Below are 19,943 nucleotides of genomic sequence, written 5' to 3'. Positions count from 1 at the left end.
AATGGTTTTAAGTCGCCCGCCTTGGCCTGTGCTTCTCACAAATTTTTCCCTGAACCGCCGTGAGAATGTAAACAATTGCGTGACGCGGGCGTCCACCGTGAATACATAATTCGTTTCCAACAAACCGCAGATGGCTATCTTAGAACATTTGGGTGAAAAAAGAAAAACATAATGGACCACTTTTAACTTTAATATTTTGAAAGTCATCGCTTCGGAAATTTCGTTAATTAAAAACGCCAATTAAAAGCAATTTACTTGGAGTTCGGGTGTTACTTCTATGTCGTTTTAAGCTGTCGTTTTTTCTTTGATCAGTTTAATTACAAGAGCGAGTTCTAGAAAGAAAATCGTTCTAAGTTCATTTGTTAAGCGTGATGACAAGTTGATATTATTGGTTTGTAGCCTTACGTGATCTGAAGGAACGCTACAGTGATTAAATTTGTATTTGTTGATTTCGACGGATCGATTTTCGGTTAAACCTTTTTATTTGTACCAACACATTTAGTGCCTTTTCTCCGGCTAAAAAGTCAGAAAAAGTAAAGTAAACAAATCATAAAAGTTTAAATCATAAATAAGAGGCATCGACAGTGCGAGTGTCTCGGTAAGCTGTTAATTTGAACAATTACTGTGCTGGACGGATTGCTTTCCATGTTACGCACGTACTATACATAGAATTCATTGTGCGCGAATGTTTCTGTTTCAAACAACTGAAATGCTCAATGCTTTTTTTCTTTTTTTTCTTCAGTCTTAAAACTTAAGGTTAGAGTTAGGCTAAATCCTAAACTGTTTTGGCGGCCAACTTAGTTTTGGCTAATTGCTTAATCAAATTATATATATATTTCATTGAAATTCGCTCTTCCGTGACCGACTTCCGCTAACAAAACAAGATGGATGTTCGCTCTTCATTTAAGACTGCAATCCTGGTCAAAAGTGTTGGGACAGTTACGGCAGATGACTTCACAGGCAGCCTCTCTTAAGACCAAAACCGCGCAAGCCCGTCTCCCCCTCTCCCCCTGTCAATGTTGATAAAAATCTTGAAGAAAAAAATCCTTGACAATAGCTTCAGAATAGCCACTTTTCAAGAATTGTTCGCCTCCTAGAACAGTATTCTCGAACTAAAGAGACCAGAAGATAGATATTCACGTCTTATTCCAATAATAGCGATTTTTCAGCAATCGCGTTTGGTTCCAACACAACTGTCTAATCACTTTCTATTGTCCCTTTTTCCTTTTTTCCCACATCCGATCTAGTCTTTAGAATAGCTTCGTTTTCATGCAACATTGCTAGGGGGAGGGGGGTCAATTGTACTTGCTTCTATTCATCTTTTGTTCTAAAACGTTAAGGACCTAGTTGAAATCGAGGGTTTTAGCGCGCAAAAGGGGGAGGTGTCCCAACAACTTATGGCCAGGATTGTAGGTTTACACTAGAGGAAATTGTTCCGGATTCGTGATGAATTCAGAACATTTTAGTGCCGGATTGATTTTGCCGTTTACACAAAAGTGGACGAATCCGAAATAAAAACTCCCCGGTTTGGTCGTTTCTCCGGAGATTTTGAATCCGGAATTTAAAGTGGGAACTTTGAATCCGAAAACTTTTGAATCTGGAGAGTTTTGTCGTGTAAACGATTTTCTCTGGAATCCGGATATTTTTCCGCCTGTGATGTTTTGAGTTTGCGGTGGAACGAAAATGGCGGATTACATGATCCAGTCGTAGTCGAGTCGTAGGCACATTGATGGCCATTTGATGGCGGTCGCTGGGTCATCACCTCGTGCTGTTTCAGGTGTAGGTAATCACTTTTATAATGGGTAATGCCATACTCCTCAGAAACCCAATTTATACTTTACTGCGCAGATGACGACGATGGCACGATCGAAAACCTCGACGGTTCTAGATATTAAGAAAAGACCAGAATAAATACCTGGAGGGACCTGACATGATGGACAACAGTACCGTGGTCAGCGAGTTGAAAGAAAACTTCAGACTGTCTCAACCTACCCCTAGCCTTATTTTCGGAGGCATTTTGTTTCTTTGTCGAGGCAACAAACTGCTTGTCAACCATTCCATCATGAATGTTCCCGGAGTTATCGTCGTATGTAAACGGTTAAGAATCCGAATATCCTTTCACTGTAAACCCCTACTAATCCTAATACTCTAAAATTGATGAATTCGGGAACTCCTTTATTGTAAACCTAGTCCTAGATCGACCACTGTAATGTTTATTTGTCTACCAGTGTTATGATGTGCAAATTTCAGTTAATTGATCAAACAACCAAAGTAGAAAAGATGGATTTTTTCCCAGTATGATTGAAACTTAAACGCAGTTTCTTCCTGGGCTAATTCAATTCAAGAAATTCCGAGTTTTCTAGCTGAGTTTGAGCATATTGTGTAGGTACAAATTTTCTACACAACTAGAAGAGCGGAGATGCCATCACGCAGTTAGTAGTTTATAGAAATTATGGTATTTCCACTTGACTTTATTTGTCAGTCAATGATTCAATTGCCATAAACCATAGAGGATTGGTTAAGTGTATCTCTAAAACTGCTACTATATTGTAAGTTATCAGTGATTCAATAAAATAAATAAGTATTAAAATCATTTCCCGGAGTACTGTAGAAACGTTCTTTATCAGGGATGTCGTGGGTGTTGCAATGCAAATGAAAAAACATACATACTTATACTAAGTTAAACAAAAAAAGAAAACAAAAAAAAAAAAACATTTTCCATTATTTTATCTACACAACGTTTCAAAAATTGCTTTCATCGGATTGCTGGAAACGAATATTTTACTCGAGAGTGGCTATCCGCGTCACGCAATTGTTTACATTCCAACGCCGGATTTTGGGCAAAATCTATGAGAAACACAGGCCAAGGCGGGCGACTTGAAATCATTTGCCCAGAGATGTTTTTTGATAGCCTAACAGGTGGGTGTATATTTAACCCGTAGAAAGTGTTTTTATGATATTTAAAGTTATAGCCCATAGAAAAATATGGCGATGTTTTCATGCAATAATTCTCTTGCGACACACTGTAAAATTTTGCGTGTCAGTTTGATCTCTTTTCGGGCTCAAAACTAACTTTGATTTATTTTATTTTTCGCTCAGTCATACCACGAAGACCTGAACTGAATATAAAATCCATTGAAAGATTCTCAAGTAGCTGTTCCGCGGAGCGCGAAGCAATCAAATATTCGGAAAATTCAGCAAAACCGGAAGTAGATTTTGAGCCCAGTCGGGTCGAAATCGTTTTTGGCGTATTTCTACCAAAGAAAGCTGTATTAGCAGAAACTAACTATGGTCCGTTTCTATTCTTACTAGGACCTATCTATGGACAAAATACAAGCGAAATCAATATTTCGACCTGTGCCATTGATAGGCGATTTAAGTCCATTTTTATAGGCATTTACTCTTAAGTTTCTACTATTGACATATGAGGTGCTTAATAGGCCTGCACAAATGTATATAACTGATCTGTTGAATAGCTATGTCCCATTTTGGTCAGGACTGGAAAATCTAATGCATCCTTGCTAATATTTCACGTGCAAATTTGTAGGTTTCCTCTAACTGATCTGCAGAATTCAAGTGGATACCCAGACCACCATTCGGTCGTGTAGGCTTGACGCTTTTATCCGACAACGTGAATTGAAATAGCTGTACATCAAAGGTATTTTAAACCTCTCAAAACCTTATTTGACAAGTATCTCTCCATGCATATTTCAAGCTTTATACCATGCCATAGAAAATACTCGACGGTATTACACTCACCCTTCGTATCGTCCCCAGCGCGTAGGTCGCATTCATTGTGCTGGTCACTGTATTTTCTATGGCGTGGTATAAAATATAGTTATGCCTGAAGGCTCGAGATTGATATTTTACGGTTTTGGGAATTGAGGGACAAAAAAGACTTTAAAAACTTAGATAGAATACTGTTATATCGTTGTATCTTGTTTATTGCCTGGAACTGGTTCTTTAACACCCTTTTGTTATTGGTAGTTGCACTTTCTATGGAAAACATTCATCATCAGCATGGCAATGTACCGATACATAAGCCATAGTGAGGCAAGGTGCAACGACAATTTAGCTTATCGCAGAGGCCAGCCATCAAAAGAGCTGAAGAAACACAATACTAACGGTAATTCAGGCTGCGATAATTTCTTAATTAAATTAGGAATCTTCCCATAACAGCTTTATCCAGTTCATTTAGGTTTAGCTTTGTTCCATTTAACTCACTCTTTCTGTCAAAGAGTGAATTTTAATCAAAATTTCCTTTTCAGTTGAGGTATAATGACGGGAACTCACTTTTACTCATGCGGTGAAAAAAAATTTAAAGCACAATGCCTGAAGTTGAATGGCCGTGCGAAGTAACGGCAAAAAAAATGACGGAAGCATTCATTTGGTACCACAACGAGATCATTTCTAGCAATGTTTTCTCTTGGCTCGGCAGTAGTGCTCTTGTTTAGAAGATATTTTGGCCTGACCCATCCACGCATAAGCTTATTGAAGGGCAAGAAAAATCAACCAAAACAAATATACATCTGAACCGCTGTTCCTTACGAACAGTTAAAGAACGAAAACAAACTTGTATCATTTAAGAGACGTATTTCAAGCCGTCCTTTTCGCATCAGAAGTTTACGTAGTAGCTCTCGTAAGCTGCCATTCTTTCATTATTGCAGCAGCTGTTATTGTTTCAGGGCTAGAGGCATTGTTTCTGTTGTTTGTTTTATTATTGTCTCAAAGGCTATCACGCCATTTATGTCAAAACTTACGAGAGCTGCTTCCTGGCCCTTTCACATTGAGGTCCACCCAATCGTAATTACTTTTACAAGTTTTTTGGTTTTCTACCTCATTTGACTTATGTCCGTGTTTTAAATCTTCGTTCAAGGCCGGCTCGAAAATACTAGTTCTCTTGAATTTCCGCCTCCAAAATGGTCCCCCTAACTGCTTTGTCTAATACTGAAGATAACGCTTAGTTTATTCTTTCAATATTTTATTAACACGGGCTTGGGGGACAGAATAAGAAATAATTTAGTGGCGCAGAGAATATCGTTAGAGGAGCATCGTCTGCCATATTGTTTCCTTAAGCGAATGGCAAATAGATTCGATCAACCTTTTTTATAGACGTGGGACAATTATTGGACTCGCTAACGCCTCGGAGACGCATCATCGTCTATCTAGTCGATACAATCTTATAATTGTCCACGCTCTTGAGTCATAAATCGTGGAATAGTTTCTGTGTCCCTTCGGTTGCCAGGCAGCAACATGATGAAAATTCCGCATTTGATGGTTTTTGGGTTGGTCAGCCATAAATTTGGACTTGTCCCGGCTATTAAAGGTTAGTATAGTTGCTTATTTACGCTCTTTTTGTTATAAGAATATTGTTTTTTCGGCCCAGGTTGAATATTCTTACTTTTCTGCCGATTTTAGGCTAAAAATATTCTTGTGAATATTCTTAGATTATAAGCCATTATAGCGTAAGACATTTGTGTGTTCGAGTGTATTTGGTGTCCGGGTGGTGCTAAAGTAGGTTTAGAGCCAGCATGCTATTATGACCTTTTTTTTTTTCTGTTTATCTATTTATTTTAAGCATTCAATGACTGACCCTTGGGGAAACAGCTTTGTTATCCCTGGACCCTCAATTAAACTCATTGTTTCCGTTGGGGCCAGTCATTAAGTGTTTTATTAAACTTTCAGACTTAAGATAAAACCAGACTGCAAAAAAAAATTATGCTTGACGCCACGTGGCACACAAATTTACCGTGGTTTCCAAGGTGTACGCCCTGATCACGTGCAAGTCGAAAATTCAAGTTGTTGTTTCCCTAGGGAGTTAGTGAGTTTTGACCCATGACACGTGATTCGTTCACCTCAAATCAGAAAACGCATTTAAGTTGGGAGGTAGAACAAATTTATTTGTTCATTTATTTATTTTTTGACTTTCTGTGTGTAGACCGCGTTAAAAGTCGATCATATAAGATTTGAAAAGAATATATTTTCCCTTTCATCCTTCTCATAGGCATGGGCGGCATGTATTCCTATTACATATGACTGATACATATTAATGCATCATTGCAATGAGCGCGCATCTCTTTACTATTTCCATTGGCAGGTCGACACGAAGCCCACATTTACTGCCTGGATTGCTTTGGAGAAGGGGAGAGTGCACAGAATACTCAAGAAAGTTGTGACAAAAACATCGTTTCCGAGGATTGCGGGGAAGAAAAATGGGTGCGTGGAGTGGAAAGTTTCCAGACAGAGGACGGTTTTGAATTTAATCGTGGATGTTAGACCAAAGAGGAATATAAAGAATACGCAACTGAAGGTGCACCCAGCGCTAAGGAAACTTGTGTTGTAGCAATGTGTGATACCACCACTTGTAGTCCTGATGAACTGCCTGTAACTGGTGGTAATTTTAACGGCAAATATTTCTTTGGAAAGTACTTGTTATAACAGAGGAAGTAAAATTGCTGAACGCTAAACAATTTTTTCCGTTTATTTAGCTTGAATCTTCTAACTTTATTATAAGGTACGAAAACGTGAGGCCCTTTTAGAACTGTTACTTATCTTCAGTAGTTCCACAATCATTGCATGAGAGTAAAACACAAAATGATATCAATAGAAATTCAAACAACGTACACAAAATACGTTACACGACGCATGACAATGTAACCATGTTACTACCACTAAATTCCGAAAACATTCGCTTCTAGGCGTTTTCTAAGAAATACTTATTCTTTTCACTTTTGAATATTTAATTTGAATACTCTTATTTTCTGAAATGACTAAAACGTTGTTATTTCCTGAATTTACTATTAATTTGTGATAACTTCTAAGATTCTCAAAACCGTCCTATAAACTAATATGTTCAAGTCTGTAAGATAAAATAGTAGACTCGAATATTGCGGGATTCATTTTTAAAATTAAGTTTGCAAAAGCCTTTACGATACACAATGATACGACTCAGATGCTGTATAATCAGAAGAAAAGCATTTTCCTGCAAACTCAATGTTGGCCACTTAGCTATGTACACTAAAAAAGCTAATAGTATTTAGTAGTCTCGTAAAAACAAGTCAAAAGAGTCCTCCCATCAGTATTGATAGACGCACTGAACAACCTAAAAGGTAAGACAAAGAAACACTGTTAGCTCCTATTGATTGGAACCTTTGATCACTTTATTAACCTTCTCTGAAGCTATTGATAATTTCATTTCCTTGCAGGAACAAAGAAGAGCGTCATGGCAACCACAAACGTGCAACGCAAGTATTGTAGTATTTTACATAATAAGTTTGCACTTTTGAAACACGTTTTACGTATCGTGTAAATTAATTCGGTCATCTCAGATTTTCAAGAAGTGCCAAAGTATTGTGATTTGTGCGTGACAAAGGAAACTGCACCAAGTCGAAACTTCAATAATATTACTTAATTTCCGATTGTATCATCTCGACATTTAACAAACACTTAATTACCTTTAGATATATTGAAGTTCATCTAATCGCCTTTAACAAAGTCCAAGGTAACATCATCACCGATGAGTACAAATGGAGCCCAGTGCTTCACTTCGCTAAATTTCTCAGACTCTCTCAGACACCTCATGGCGCGGTTCAGAGATTCACTGGAACTTCTTCCTTCCGCTAGGTGAAGGTAGAAACTCTTCATGAACTCCAGAGTGGCTTCGTCGTCAATTGCCCACAGGGACACAAGAACAGAACGAGCACCGGCACCCAAGAAGGCTCGTGCAATGCCAACCACACCCTCAGCCTTAATCTCACCATGGCCACTATGGCAACAACTTAGCACAACCAGTCCTGCTCGCATTTGAACTCTCATCACATCACTCATTCTTAGCAGGAAGTCTTCTTCAACAAGGATATGGGATGCTAGCGTAGGGTTTGGTGCCAAAGCAATTTCTCCTGTTTCCATTCTACCATGTGCTGCAATGTGCACCAAAGCAACTGAGGAGAGTTTTCCCAACACTTGAGCTTTTGTTGCCTCTTTTCCAGTGAGGGGAATAGTGTTGAGTATTTCCCCAATCACCAGTACTTCCTTCTTTGCAAATGAAAGCTGTTCTAGCCTTAACCCATGATATCGAACTTGCTCTAAGCATGGATCACCCACAAGCAGCGCCCCAGATTTCTTGTGGTAATCTGGTAAACAATCTCTGATCAGTTTCAAACTATTCAACGACGGAATGACCCGGATTCTGAAAGACTCGCTTAAGTACTTTGAATTAGAATCCATGAATGCAGCATAAGGAGCCAAGCATAATGGACCTTCGGGAACAAATATCAGTTCATTGCCATTAATCAAGTCTTTGATGGGGCTAATGATAACGTCATACAGTGTTCTTAAAGGATTGGTATCTGAGTGTGTTAGTTGCGATATCATTTGATCCCTCTTCGTTAACAGGTATCCTCCGCTTTTCCTATCCAATGAACGATCTTCACATCTCACACCACTACTGACACCAATTTTCTCACGAGCATTGTGAATTAAAGACTTCAACACTCTGCTCGCATTTTCTTTCGAATTATTATCACTGATTTGTTTTCTTCTTAATTGAACATCTTTTCCATTTTGAATAATCCAGAAAATTATTTCTCTTTCGTGAACTGCCATAAAGACTGTATCTGAAGGGAGGCAATTTAATGTGTCGCAAGTCATTTTTTCTCCAGTATGTGGTGTTTTAGTTTCGTACTTTGAATTCATAAGATCTCTTAGAGCTTGTGCACGTCCTTGCTCAGCAGCAAACAAAGCCTCAACTACGTCACCTTGTTTTAAAATCAGGCGCCATAATCTGGTATAAACCACATTATGAACATTGCGATAGCTAATTGTCCACTCATCTTTACCTTGCAGATTCTGCCTAAGATCATTGAACAATTGGACGCTAGAATGATAACAATCAAGGGCTTTCTTCAGAGAACATTGAGATTCAAAGCAAATACCAAGATTACCATAGGAATTTGCTTCTCCAGCTCTGTCACCCACCTCTTTGGCAATTTTTAGATGACGTTCATGGTACTCGATGGCTTTTTTGAAATCTCCCAGACTGTCATAAGCATTGCCAAGATTACCATACGACCGTCCTTCTCCAGCCCTGTCTCCCACTTCTTTGGCAATTTTTAGACGACGTTCATGGTACTCGATGGCTTTTTTGAAATCTCCCAGACTTTGATAAGCATTGCCAAGATTAGCATACGACCTTCCTTCTCCAGCCCTGTCTCCCACTTCTTTGGCAATTTTTAGATGACGTTCATGGTACTCGATGGCTTTTTTGAAATCTCCCAGACTGTGATAAGCATTGCCAAGATTACCGTACGAGCTTCCTTCTCCAGCCCTGTCTCCGACTTCTTTGGCAATTTTTAGATCTAGTTCATGGTACTCGATGGCTTTTTTGAAATCTCCCAGACGCCAATAAGCATTGCCAAGATTAGCATACGACCTTCCTTCTCCAGCCCTGTCTCCCACTTCTTTGGCAATTTTTAGATCTAGTTCATGGTACTCGATGGCTTTTTTGAAATCTCCCAGACTGTCATAAGCATTGCCAAGATTACCATAGGAGCCTCCTTCTCCAGCCCTGTCTCCCACTTCTTTGGCAATTTTTAGATGACGTTCATGGTACTCGATGGCTTTTTTGAAATCTCCCAGACTGTCATAAGCATTGCCAAGATTACCATAGGAGCTTCCTTCTCCAGCCCTGTCTCCCACTTCTTTGGCAATTTTTAGATCTAGTTCATGGTACTCGATGGCTTTTTTGAAATCTCCCAGATGGTAATAGGCGTTGCCAAGATTACCATACGACCGTCCTTCTCCAGCCCTGTCTCCCACTGCTTTGGCAATTTTTAGACGACGTTCATGGTACTCGATGGCTTTTTTGAAATCTCCCAGACTGTCATAAGCATTGCCAAGATTACCATAGGAGCCTCCTTCTCCAGCACTGTCTCCCACTTCTTTGGCAATTTTTAGATCTAGTTCATGGTACTCGATGGCTTTTTTGAAATCTCCCAGACGGCGATAAGCATTGCCAAGATTACCATAGGAGCTTCCTTCTCCAGCCCTGTCTCCCACTTCTTTGGCAATTTTTAGATGACGTTCATGGTACTCGATGGCTTTTTTGAAATCTCCCAGACTTTGATAAGCATTGCCAAGATTAGCATACGACCTTCCTTCTCTTGCCCTGTCTCCCACTTCTTTGGCAATTTTTAGATGACGTTCATGGTACTCGATGGCTTTTTTGAAATCTCCCAGACTGTGATAAGCATTGCCAAGATTACCATAGGAGCCTCCTTCTCCAGCCCTGTCTCCCACTTCTTTGGCAATTTTTAGATGACGTTCATGGTACTCGATGGCTTTTTTGAAATCTCCCAGACTGTCATAAGCATTGCCAAGATTACCATAGGAGCTTCCTTCTCCAGCCCTGTCTCCCACTTCTTTGGCAATTTTTAGATGACGTTCATGGTACTCGATGGCTTTTTTGAAATCTCCCAGATGGTAATAGGCGTTGCCAAGATTACCATACGACCGTCCTTCTCCAGCCCTGTCTCCCACTTCTTTGGCAATTTTTAGACAACGTTCATGGTACTCGATCGCTTTTTTGAAATCTCCCAGACTGTCATAAGCATTGCCAAGATTACCATAGGAGCCTCCTTCTCCAGCACTGTCTCCCACTTCTTTGGCAATTTTTAGATGACGTTCATGGTACTCGATGGCTTTTTTGAAATCTCCCAGACGGTGATAAGCATTGCCAAGATTACCATAGGAGCTTCCTTCTCCAGCCCTGTCTCCCACTTCTTTGGCAATTTTTAGATGACGTTCATGGTACTCGATGGCTTTTTTGAAATCTCCCAGACTTTGATAAGCATTGCCAAGATTAGCATACGACCTTCCTTCTCCAGCCCTGTCTCCCACTTCTTTGGCAATTTTTAGATGACGTTCATGGTACTCGATGGCTTTTTTGAAATCTCCCAGACTGTGATAAGCATTGCCAAGATTACCATAGGAGCCTCCTTCTCCAGCCCTGTCTCCGACTTCTTTGGCAATTTTTAGATGACGTTCATGGTACTCGATGGCTTTTTTGAAATCTCCCAGACTGTGATAAGCATTGCCAAGATTACCATAGGAGCCTCCTTCTCCAGCCCTGTCTCCCACTTCTTTGGCAATTTTTAGATGACGTTCATGGTACTCGATGGCTTTTCTGAAATCTCCCAGATGGTAATAGGCGTTGCCAAGATTACCATACGACCGTCCTTCTCCAGCCCTGTCTCCCACTTCTTTGGCAATTTTTAGACGACGTTCATGGTACTCGATGGCTTTTTTGAAATCTCCCAGACTGTGATAAGCATTGCCAAGATTAGCATACGACCTTCCTTCTCCAGCCCTGTCTCCCACTTCTTTGGCAATTTTTAGATGACGTTCATGGTACTCGATGGCTTTTTTGAAATCTCCCAGACTGTGATAAGCATTGCCAAGATTAGCATACGAGCTTCCTTCTCCAGCCCTGTCTCCCACTTCTTTGGCAATTTTTAGATGACGTTCATGGTACTCGATGGCTTTTTTGAAATCTCCCAGACTGTCATAAGCATTGCCAAGATTACCATAGGAGCCTCCTTCTCCAGCCCTGTCTCCCACTTCTTTGGCAATTTTTAGATGACGTTCATGGTACTCGATGGCTTTTTTGAAATCTCCCAGACTGTCATAAGCATTGCCAAGATTACCATAGGAGCTTCCTTCTCCAGCCCTGTCTCCCACTTCTTTGGCAATTTTTAGATCTAGTTCATGGTACTCGATGGCTTTTTTGAAATCTCCCAGATGGTAATAGGCGTTGCCAAGATTACCATACGACCGTCCTTCTCCAGCCCTGTCTCCCACTGCTTTGGCAATTTTTAGACGACGTTCATGGTACTCGATGGCTTTTTTGAAATCTCCCAGACTGTCATAAGCATTGCCAAGATTACCATAGGAGCCTCCTTCTCCAGCACTGTCTCCCACTTCTTTGGCAATTTTTAGATCTAGTTCATGGTACTCGATGGCTTTTTTGAAATCTCCCAGACGGCGATAAGCATTGCCAAGATTACCATAGGAGCTTCCTTCTCCAGCCCTGTCTCCCACTTCTTTGGCAATTTTTAGACGACGTTCATGGTACTCGATGGCTTTTTTGAAATCTCCCAGACTTTGATAAGCATTGCCAAGATTAGCATACGACCTTCCTTCTCCAGCCCTGTCTCCCACTTCTTTGGCAATTTTTAGATGACGTTCATGGTACTCGATGGCTTTTTTGAAATCTCCCAGACTGTCATAAGCATTGCCAAGATTACCGTACGAGCTTCCTTCTCCAGCCCTGTCTCCCACTTCTTTGGCAATTTTTAGATCTAGTTCATGGTACTCGATGGCTTTTTTGAAATCTCCCAGACTGTGATATGCATTGCCAAGATTACCATAGGAGCCTCCTTCTCCAGCCCTGTCTCCCACTTCTTTGGCAATTTTTAGATGACGTTCATGGTACTCGATGGCTTTTTTGAAATCTCCCAGACTGTGATAAGCATTGCCAAGATTACCATACGACCTTCCTTCTCCAGCCCTGTCTCCCACTTCTTTGGCAATTTTTAGATCTAGTTCATGGTACTCGATGGCTTTTTTGAAATCTCCCAGATGGTAATAGGTGCTGCCAAGATTACCATAGGAGCGTCCTTCTCCAGCCCTGTCTCCAACTTCTTTGGGAACGTTGATGTAACAGGTTTCTTCTTCTGTGTTAGCTTTCATATCTTTGGTAGTATTCGGTAAAGTGGTGGTATTTTTCTATGAGACAAAAACTTATGTCATTTAATGACGAAAGCATGAATATTTAGCCAAAAAGTGTACAAAGTGCTAAATTCAGGATTTATATAGCTGAAAGTATCGATACCGTTTTAAAACAACGCTTTGGTGGTTAAACAGGTCTAGCCTGAACCAATGAACCGGTGAAAGTCTTGGGAATCTTTATTTCGTGTGATAGTATGGGCAATGAACGAAAGAACTTTACTAAGAAAGCGGATAATCTTAAGACAAAACTTGCAGCGTGGCGTTTGCGTAAACGTTCTCTGTTTGGGAGTGTCTCAAATTGTTTACTCAGCTTCGATGGATGACACTCCAAACAAATATGCATCTCTAACCCAGTCGCTACCTTTCCAATTCTTATGGAAAAACAAACCAGATAAAAACAACAGAGAAGTTTTATATGAGGATTATGGCGATGGTGGTTTGCGGTTGAAATTAAGTCCCTGCGCTTAACGTGGACGCTTAACTGATGACGAAGAAGATGATACTTGGTCAGCAATTCCAAAATTTTATTTTATAAAATATGGGTTTTTTTAATTTTCTCTGATGCTCCAACTATGATAAGAAATTTCTAAAGGATTCAGACATGCCATCCTTCTACAAGGATATCTTGTTTTCTTTCCTGGACCTAACAAGTCTTTAAAACTCTCAGGATGAACAAGAGATGATTCTCTTTAATAATAAAGAAATCCTCATTAACGGGAGGACCGTTTTTTACCACAATTCCGTTGAAATGGGTGTCTTTACGCTGCATGATGTAATTGACGCCCACAGTAGTTTTTTACCAATTGAACTGTTCCAACAGCGTTATGGAATTAATTGTAATTTTTTCAAATATTTGCAAGTAATCTCTGCGTTCCCGAGCGTCTTACGGAAAAACGCCAAGGAGCGTGCTAAGCCTAATGTGAATTTTTTATTCGGCAGCACGTTATTTCAATTATCCTCGGTCTTAACCATCAACTTCTTGAAACTTAGCTGTAAAGACTATTATTGGCTTTTTCTCAATGAACGGAAGCCTCAGGCCACTGGTCCAATAAAATGGGACCGCAACTTTGCTCCGACGGCTTTGCCATGGAACCAAATCTTTAATAGAGTGAAGGCTATTTGTAGAGAGAATCAACTGAGAGAATTTTACTTTAAACTAATTGATCGCATTGTCGTTACGAAGAAAGAGCTTAGTCTCTATGGAATTACAGACAATAATAGATGTTTCTACTGTGGTGAGCCTGACTCAGTTCTTCAAACATTTCAAAACTGTAGTACAACAACTTCTTTTCACAATCGGCTGTTGAACTAGTTCAATGAGATGCATAACAACTCAATATTCCCGGCAAACTACGTATTATTGCTTGGTATGGTGTGTGGGAAGGGTAATAACAATGTTAGAAAATTTAATCTATGTTTATTATATGCTAAATATTATCTACATTATCTACATTATCTACATTATTAAGGTAAATGAGAGGAATCTTGACTGGATTGAATTTACTACAAAAGTAAATTGCAAGTTAAGAATAGAAAATCAAGTTTCTGGTATTCTTTTATGATGTTTCTTCGCATTTTGTCCTGTTAATGCTTTTAAAAGGCATTAGATTGATAAAAGGGCATGCCATTTTAAAGATAAGGGTAATTTGCAATTTGAAAAATACATGTATTGCCGTTACGAATGTAAAGTTCCTTAAAATAATTGTTAAAAGTAAGTAGGGTGAAGAAGCTGTCTTGTACTGCAAGTCGTGTTTATAGCTCTGTTGCATTGTAAGTAGTGTACGTAGCTTTTGTTATTGTTTTAGTGTAAAGTAGCAGCAAAAGTATCTTAAAGTGTAAGCAAACATAATAAAATAAATCCATAAAAAAACCCAAAGTATATTAATTTTGCCCTTGGATTGCGATGGCTTTGTTTGAAGTCTAATGTTAGAATTACAAAAATATAATTATGCTGACAATTATTCCAGGGCGCTGCCAATCAATATACCCTTCTTCTGGATAAGAGTGGCTGGTTATAATATTAATAATCTTAATGTTTTACTTCCTTAACATTGAGGAGAGAAGTCAAAATGCCTTCGTTTTGCTGAATGCGGCCTTTGTATAGTTTAACAATATAGTTACATAAAGAGTGAAAAAGTTGTAAATAGTAAACACAAGGTAAGATAACATATACATGTACTCGTTAGAAGATAAAATAAAAATATAAAACCACCCCTCTCCTCTAATCACTGATGAACTGGCCCTTAACCCGAAGCGCACTATTTTTTGTATTAATAAAATGGGGGCAAGGGGTGGTCTCAATTTTTAATTTAAATTGTCCAACATTGTAAGTGTTGAAGTAGTTTGATTAGCAATGGTCGCTCCCAGTAGAAACCATGCCTTGTCGTATTTCGGAACAGCGTGAAGAGAGGTGAAAATGTGATGCGGAGAGGAGTGTTTCCGAAGATCTTCATACATCTTCATACACGTTATCGCTGGCAAATTGACGTAAAGATGAGCACGTACGTATCGCGGAATTGATAACTGCCGTAGTTTCCATTCTCTATCTCCTCAATACAGTAAAAAAAGATTGCGGACGGGAGATTAGCATAACGTGCTAGTGGTCGGACGTGTTTTTCGTTGCTCCTCGAAATGGCGGAGTAACAAGTGACCACGTTCCCGAAGCTAATCATTGAAATGCCTGAAGATAGTGGAAAACCTAATGAGGCCAAAGAAGGAAGAAGTAGGAAACGTCAAAGAGGAAGCAGCTCCAAAACGGACGAAGAAACTAACGATTCTGACATGATTTGCGGTCAACATGGCGACCAAGTTGACCAAGACGACGACCAGACAAGCGCTGTTCGCTTTGAAGAAATTAATCAGAAGCTTGTCAAGCTCTTGACTCTTTGTCCTCTAATTGAAGACCTTAAGACCCAGTTAGCGAAGCTAAAGGAAGAAAATACAGAGCTAAAGAAATCATTACAATTGGCGACAGACGAAGTAAACGATTTGCGAAACAACCAGAATGAAGTGAGAGCGAACTAAATAACTCCAGAGACATGCTGCAATATGTCCAGCAAGATCTCCAGATGCAGACCATACGCAACATTAAAATTGAAGCTCAGTCAAGACGAAGTAACATTAAATTCTTTGGAGTGCGAGAAGCAGAAGCTGAAAGTAACCCGTACGAAACAGAGAGGGTCGTAAAACTTCTTCTTGTCAACGAGCTCAAAATGCCGAAGGAAGACGTGGCGAATTTAAAATTCGAAAGAGTACACTGCATGCCAACTAAACGTTCAGCAAGGACACCAACGAATAGACCAAGACCTTTTATAACCAAGCTTAAGCTGAGTTTTTACAAAGATAAGGGCCGTATATTTAAGCACGTGAAGAATATCGACCCTGAGTTAAAGATCGGCGTCGCAGATGACTATCCCAAGGAAATAGATGAATTGAGGAAGGCGCTACTACCAGTGCTAAGAAAGGCCAAGAGGGATAAGGCTTCAGCCTCGTTCAACGTGGACAGACTTGTAATTAATGGTCAAATTTACCGTGGACCTGAAACTGAGAAGTTTCCTTTCTATTCAAAAGTTTTGTCTTCGTAAAATCGCTATCTGATCTTATTTAAATCACAAGACAGCTTCGGGAATCCATCTTGCACGGTAAGCTGTCACATTTTCAAGGGAGTTTTTACATTTAGGTCATATGCATACTTGAGACTCCCTTGCCTCCTTTGCTAATTGTTAGTAAAGTAGTCAAAAGTGCCAGATTCTAACTTTGCCGTCGTTGATTGCTTTGCCCTAGAATTTCCTAAATTTTCGCGGCTTTAACTGTACAAATTTGATAAATTTATGCTGGCACCTTTTCATTTATTTGTGTTTAGGTTGGTTTTATTTTTCAGTATCGATTTTCGTTTACATATCAAGAACGAGTACCCAATTACGTTTAAAAGATTCCGTCTTACAGCCAACTACAGAAGATTTTATAATAATTTATATACCCAAATTCTAATGCTAGTTACACCGGTGCCTTTGTCATCACCGCAAAAATTCTCCAATTTTATTCAAACCAATTTATTAAGATTTGAATATGACAACCCCTTTTAAAGCATCTTTTTGCTCACTTAATGCCAGAGGTTTAAACCATGCACGAAAAAGACGACAGTTGTTTAGGTGGCTTCATAATTATAAATTTGACGTAATATTCCTACAAGAAACTTACTCAACACAAACTGTTGAAGCGATATGGAAATCTGAATGGGGAGGGAACATCATTTACAGTCACGGAACAAATCATTCAAAAGGTGTTGTAATTCTCTTTAACCCCAAACTGGATGTACCCATAGGGAGCTCTGAAGCTGACAAAAACGGGAGATATTTACTACTAGAAGCTTCCATATTTGAGTCTACATTTTTGTTTTGTAACATTTACAGCCCAAATGACAGTAACAGTCAAATCACATTCTTCTCAAAGCTCAGTGACAGTCTCAGGAGGCACGCTGATATGCAAATTGTTCTAGGAGGCGATTTCAATTGCGCTCTAGCACCTTTGGATAAAATTGGCAGAACTTCAACTGAGAGAAAAAAGACAGTAATTAGCAAAATCAAAAACTTGTGCACGAATTTTGATCTCCAAGATGTGTGGAGATCACAACACCCCAGAACATCACAATACACATGGCGCAATAACTCGTTGAAAGTGCAATGCAGGCTAGATTATTGGCTGGTTTCAAAAGAATTGTCAGCGCTTGCGACAGATTCGGGAATCGTCACCTCAACAATATCAGATCATTCTGCAATAACTCTTCACCTGCAATCAAAAGAGTATGTTCAACGAGGTCCAGGTTTTTGGAAGATAAATAACTCTCTTTTAAGTGATGAAAGGTTTGTACAGGATCTATCGAGTAAGATACCGGAGTTCAAGACAAAACAGGATTATTTGGATGACAAAGGCCTATACTGGGACATGATTAAAATGGAGGTGAGAGGTTTCTGTGTTCAATATACAAAACGAAAAAACAGGGAACGCCGCAATACCGAAAAGCACCTCCAACAACAAATTGATCATTTGATGAACCAGCTTAAGACTGACAGAACAAAAGAAAACATATCAAAATTTTACCGTGTCAGAGCAGAATATAATGCGATAGCTGAATACAGAACAAAAGGCGCTATAATAAGAAGCAGGACACGTTGGCATGAAAATGGCGAAAAAAACACTAACTATTTTCTGAATATGGAAAAAAGACAACATTGTAAATCTCACATTTCAAAGCTTAAAACAAACGACGATAAGGAGATCAACGATCCTAAAACAATCTTAGAACAAGGAAAAATGTTCTATAAAAACCTATATACTGCGGCGCACGGTAACGACTCGAATTATGAACTATTCTTTGAAAATTCAAATATTGCTAAACTCGATGCAACTCAACAAGAGGAACTTGAGCGTCCGCTTCTCAACGAGGGGTGCTTTCTCATATTAAAACAGTGTTCCAAAAATAAAACCCCAGGAACAGATGGCCTTTCTGTAGAATTTTATTTGCGGTTCTGGTCTTTGCTAGGAGAAGAAATGGTACAAAGTCTCAACTACGCATATGAACACGGACAACTGTACATAACGCAAAAACAGGGCATTATCAAGGTGATACCAAAAAAAAGGAAAGACAAGTCAGTCATTCCTTGAAAACTGGAGACCCTTAAGCTTACTCAATGTTGATTACAAAATCGCTACCAAAGTTATAGCACACAGGATTTCAAGTGTTCTTCTAATCATTGTCAATGAAGACCAAACCGGATATGTCAAAGGCCGGTACATCGGTCAAAATATGAGGCTAATCACAGACATCATGAAGGTAACAGAACTAGAAAGTATACCTGGTTTGGCCATTTTTATTGATTTTAAAAAGCATTCGATACGGTGGATTGGAACTTCCTCTTCAGGGCGCTGCTAGGTTTTAACTTTGGCCCATGCATTCAAAAGTGGATTAGAACTTTTTACACCGATTGCTCCAGCTGTTTTATCAACAATGGATTCGCATCTGAGTTTTTCAAACTCGAAAGGGGTGTCCGTCAAGGTTGTCCGCTCTCAGGCTCTCTCTTTGTTCTATGCGCAGAAATTTTAGCTAACGCCATTAGAAATGACAACACCATCAAAGGAATAAAAATTCATGACAAAGAATTTAAATTGTCCCAGTACGCTGATGATACGACTGCCTTTGTTTCTGACACGAAATCTGCAACAAATTTATTCAAACTTTTGTCAAACTTTCAAGAATGTTCTGGCCTAGAAATAAATAAAAGTAAAACTGAAGGAATGTGGTTAGGCGCAAGCCGCAAAAACACAGCAAAAACCCTGGGAATTGCTTGGCCAGCTAACTCTATACTCGCACTAGGAATGAATTTCTCGTACAATGATGAAATTGTTGACAATAAGAATTTTGAACAGAAACTAATCAAAATGAAAAGCCTGCTTAACTTGTGGTATCCTAGAAACCTTACACTTTATGGTCGCATAACGATTCTAAAATCCTTAGCGATTTCCAAACTCGTTTATAATACATCTGTCCTAACTTTTCCAACAAAATTCATCGCCATGGTAAATCAAGCAATTACGCAATTTGTATGGAATAAGAAAGCTAAAATTAAATACAGAACAATGATAGGGCCGAAAGAGCAGGGAGGGCTAGACATGCCGGATTTTCAAATAATCAATGAAGCGCTTAAAGTTGTTTGGGTAAGAAGATTAAGTGACAGCAATGGAACCGCAAGTTGCAGTCATATCCCTCTTTCCTATCTACAACCAGCTGGTGGTCTGTTTCTTCTGCAGTGTAATTTTGTCTTAAAGCTACTTAAAGTTGATATACCGATTGATTTCTACAAAGAAGCTCTGTGCGCCTGGCAAAAAATTAACTGCAGTACTTCTAATACCAAAAAGCAGGTACTGAATGAAATAGTTTGGAACAATCATCACATAAAGATAGAAGGATATTCCATTTATTACAAAAAATGGCACGATGCTGGATTAACTAAAGTTGAAGACTTTTTTCAAGGCAACAGATTCCTAACTTTTGAGGAATTCCGTAGCAAGTTCAAAATTAACACAAACTTCTTAAACTATTTCGGTCTATGCCACGCAGTCCCTCAAAAATGGATCAATATTCTCAAAGGAAATGTTAC

General features: G+C 39.3%; 1 protein-coding gene across 2 annotated transcripts in view; it reads right to left on the bottom strand.

Moving 5' to 3' along the window:
- Positions 1-6,466: 6,466 nt before the first annotated feature.
- The window catches only part of LOC145481137 (uncharacterized), a 152,361-nt gene continuing 138,884 nt past the window's right edge, over positions 6,467-19,943 (bottom strand). For both annotated transcript variants that reach the window (XM_081459534.1, XM_081459533.1), the window contains exons 11-12: positions 7,455-12,783; positions 6,467-7,102 (exon numbers count right to left, since the gene is read on the bottom strand). In XM_081459534.1, coding sequence (XP_081315660.1) covers positions 7,477-12,783 — 5,307 coding nt within the window. In that variant the 3' untranslated portion in view covers positions 6,467-7,102; positions 7,455-7,476. The remainder of the gene's footprint in view (positions 7,103-7,454; positions 12,784-19,943) is intronic.

This window comes from Orbicella franksi, chromosome 3 (assembly GCF_964199315.1).
Source record: "Orbicella franksi chromosome 3, jaOrbFran1.1, whole genome shotgun sequence".
Lineage (NCBI taxonomy): Eukaryota > Metazoa > Cnidaria > Anthozoa > Scleractinia > Merulinidae > Orbicella > Orbicella franksi.
This window is presented reverse-complemented; position numbering and strand designations above follow the sequence as displayed.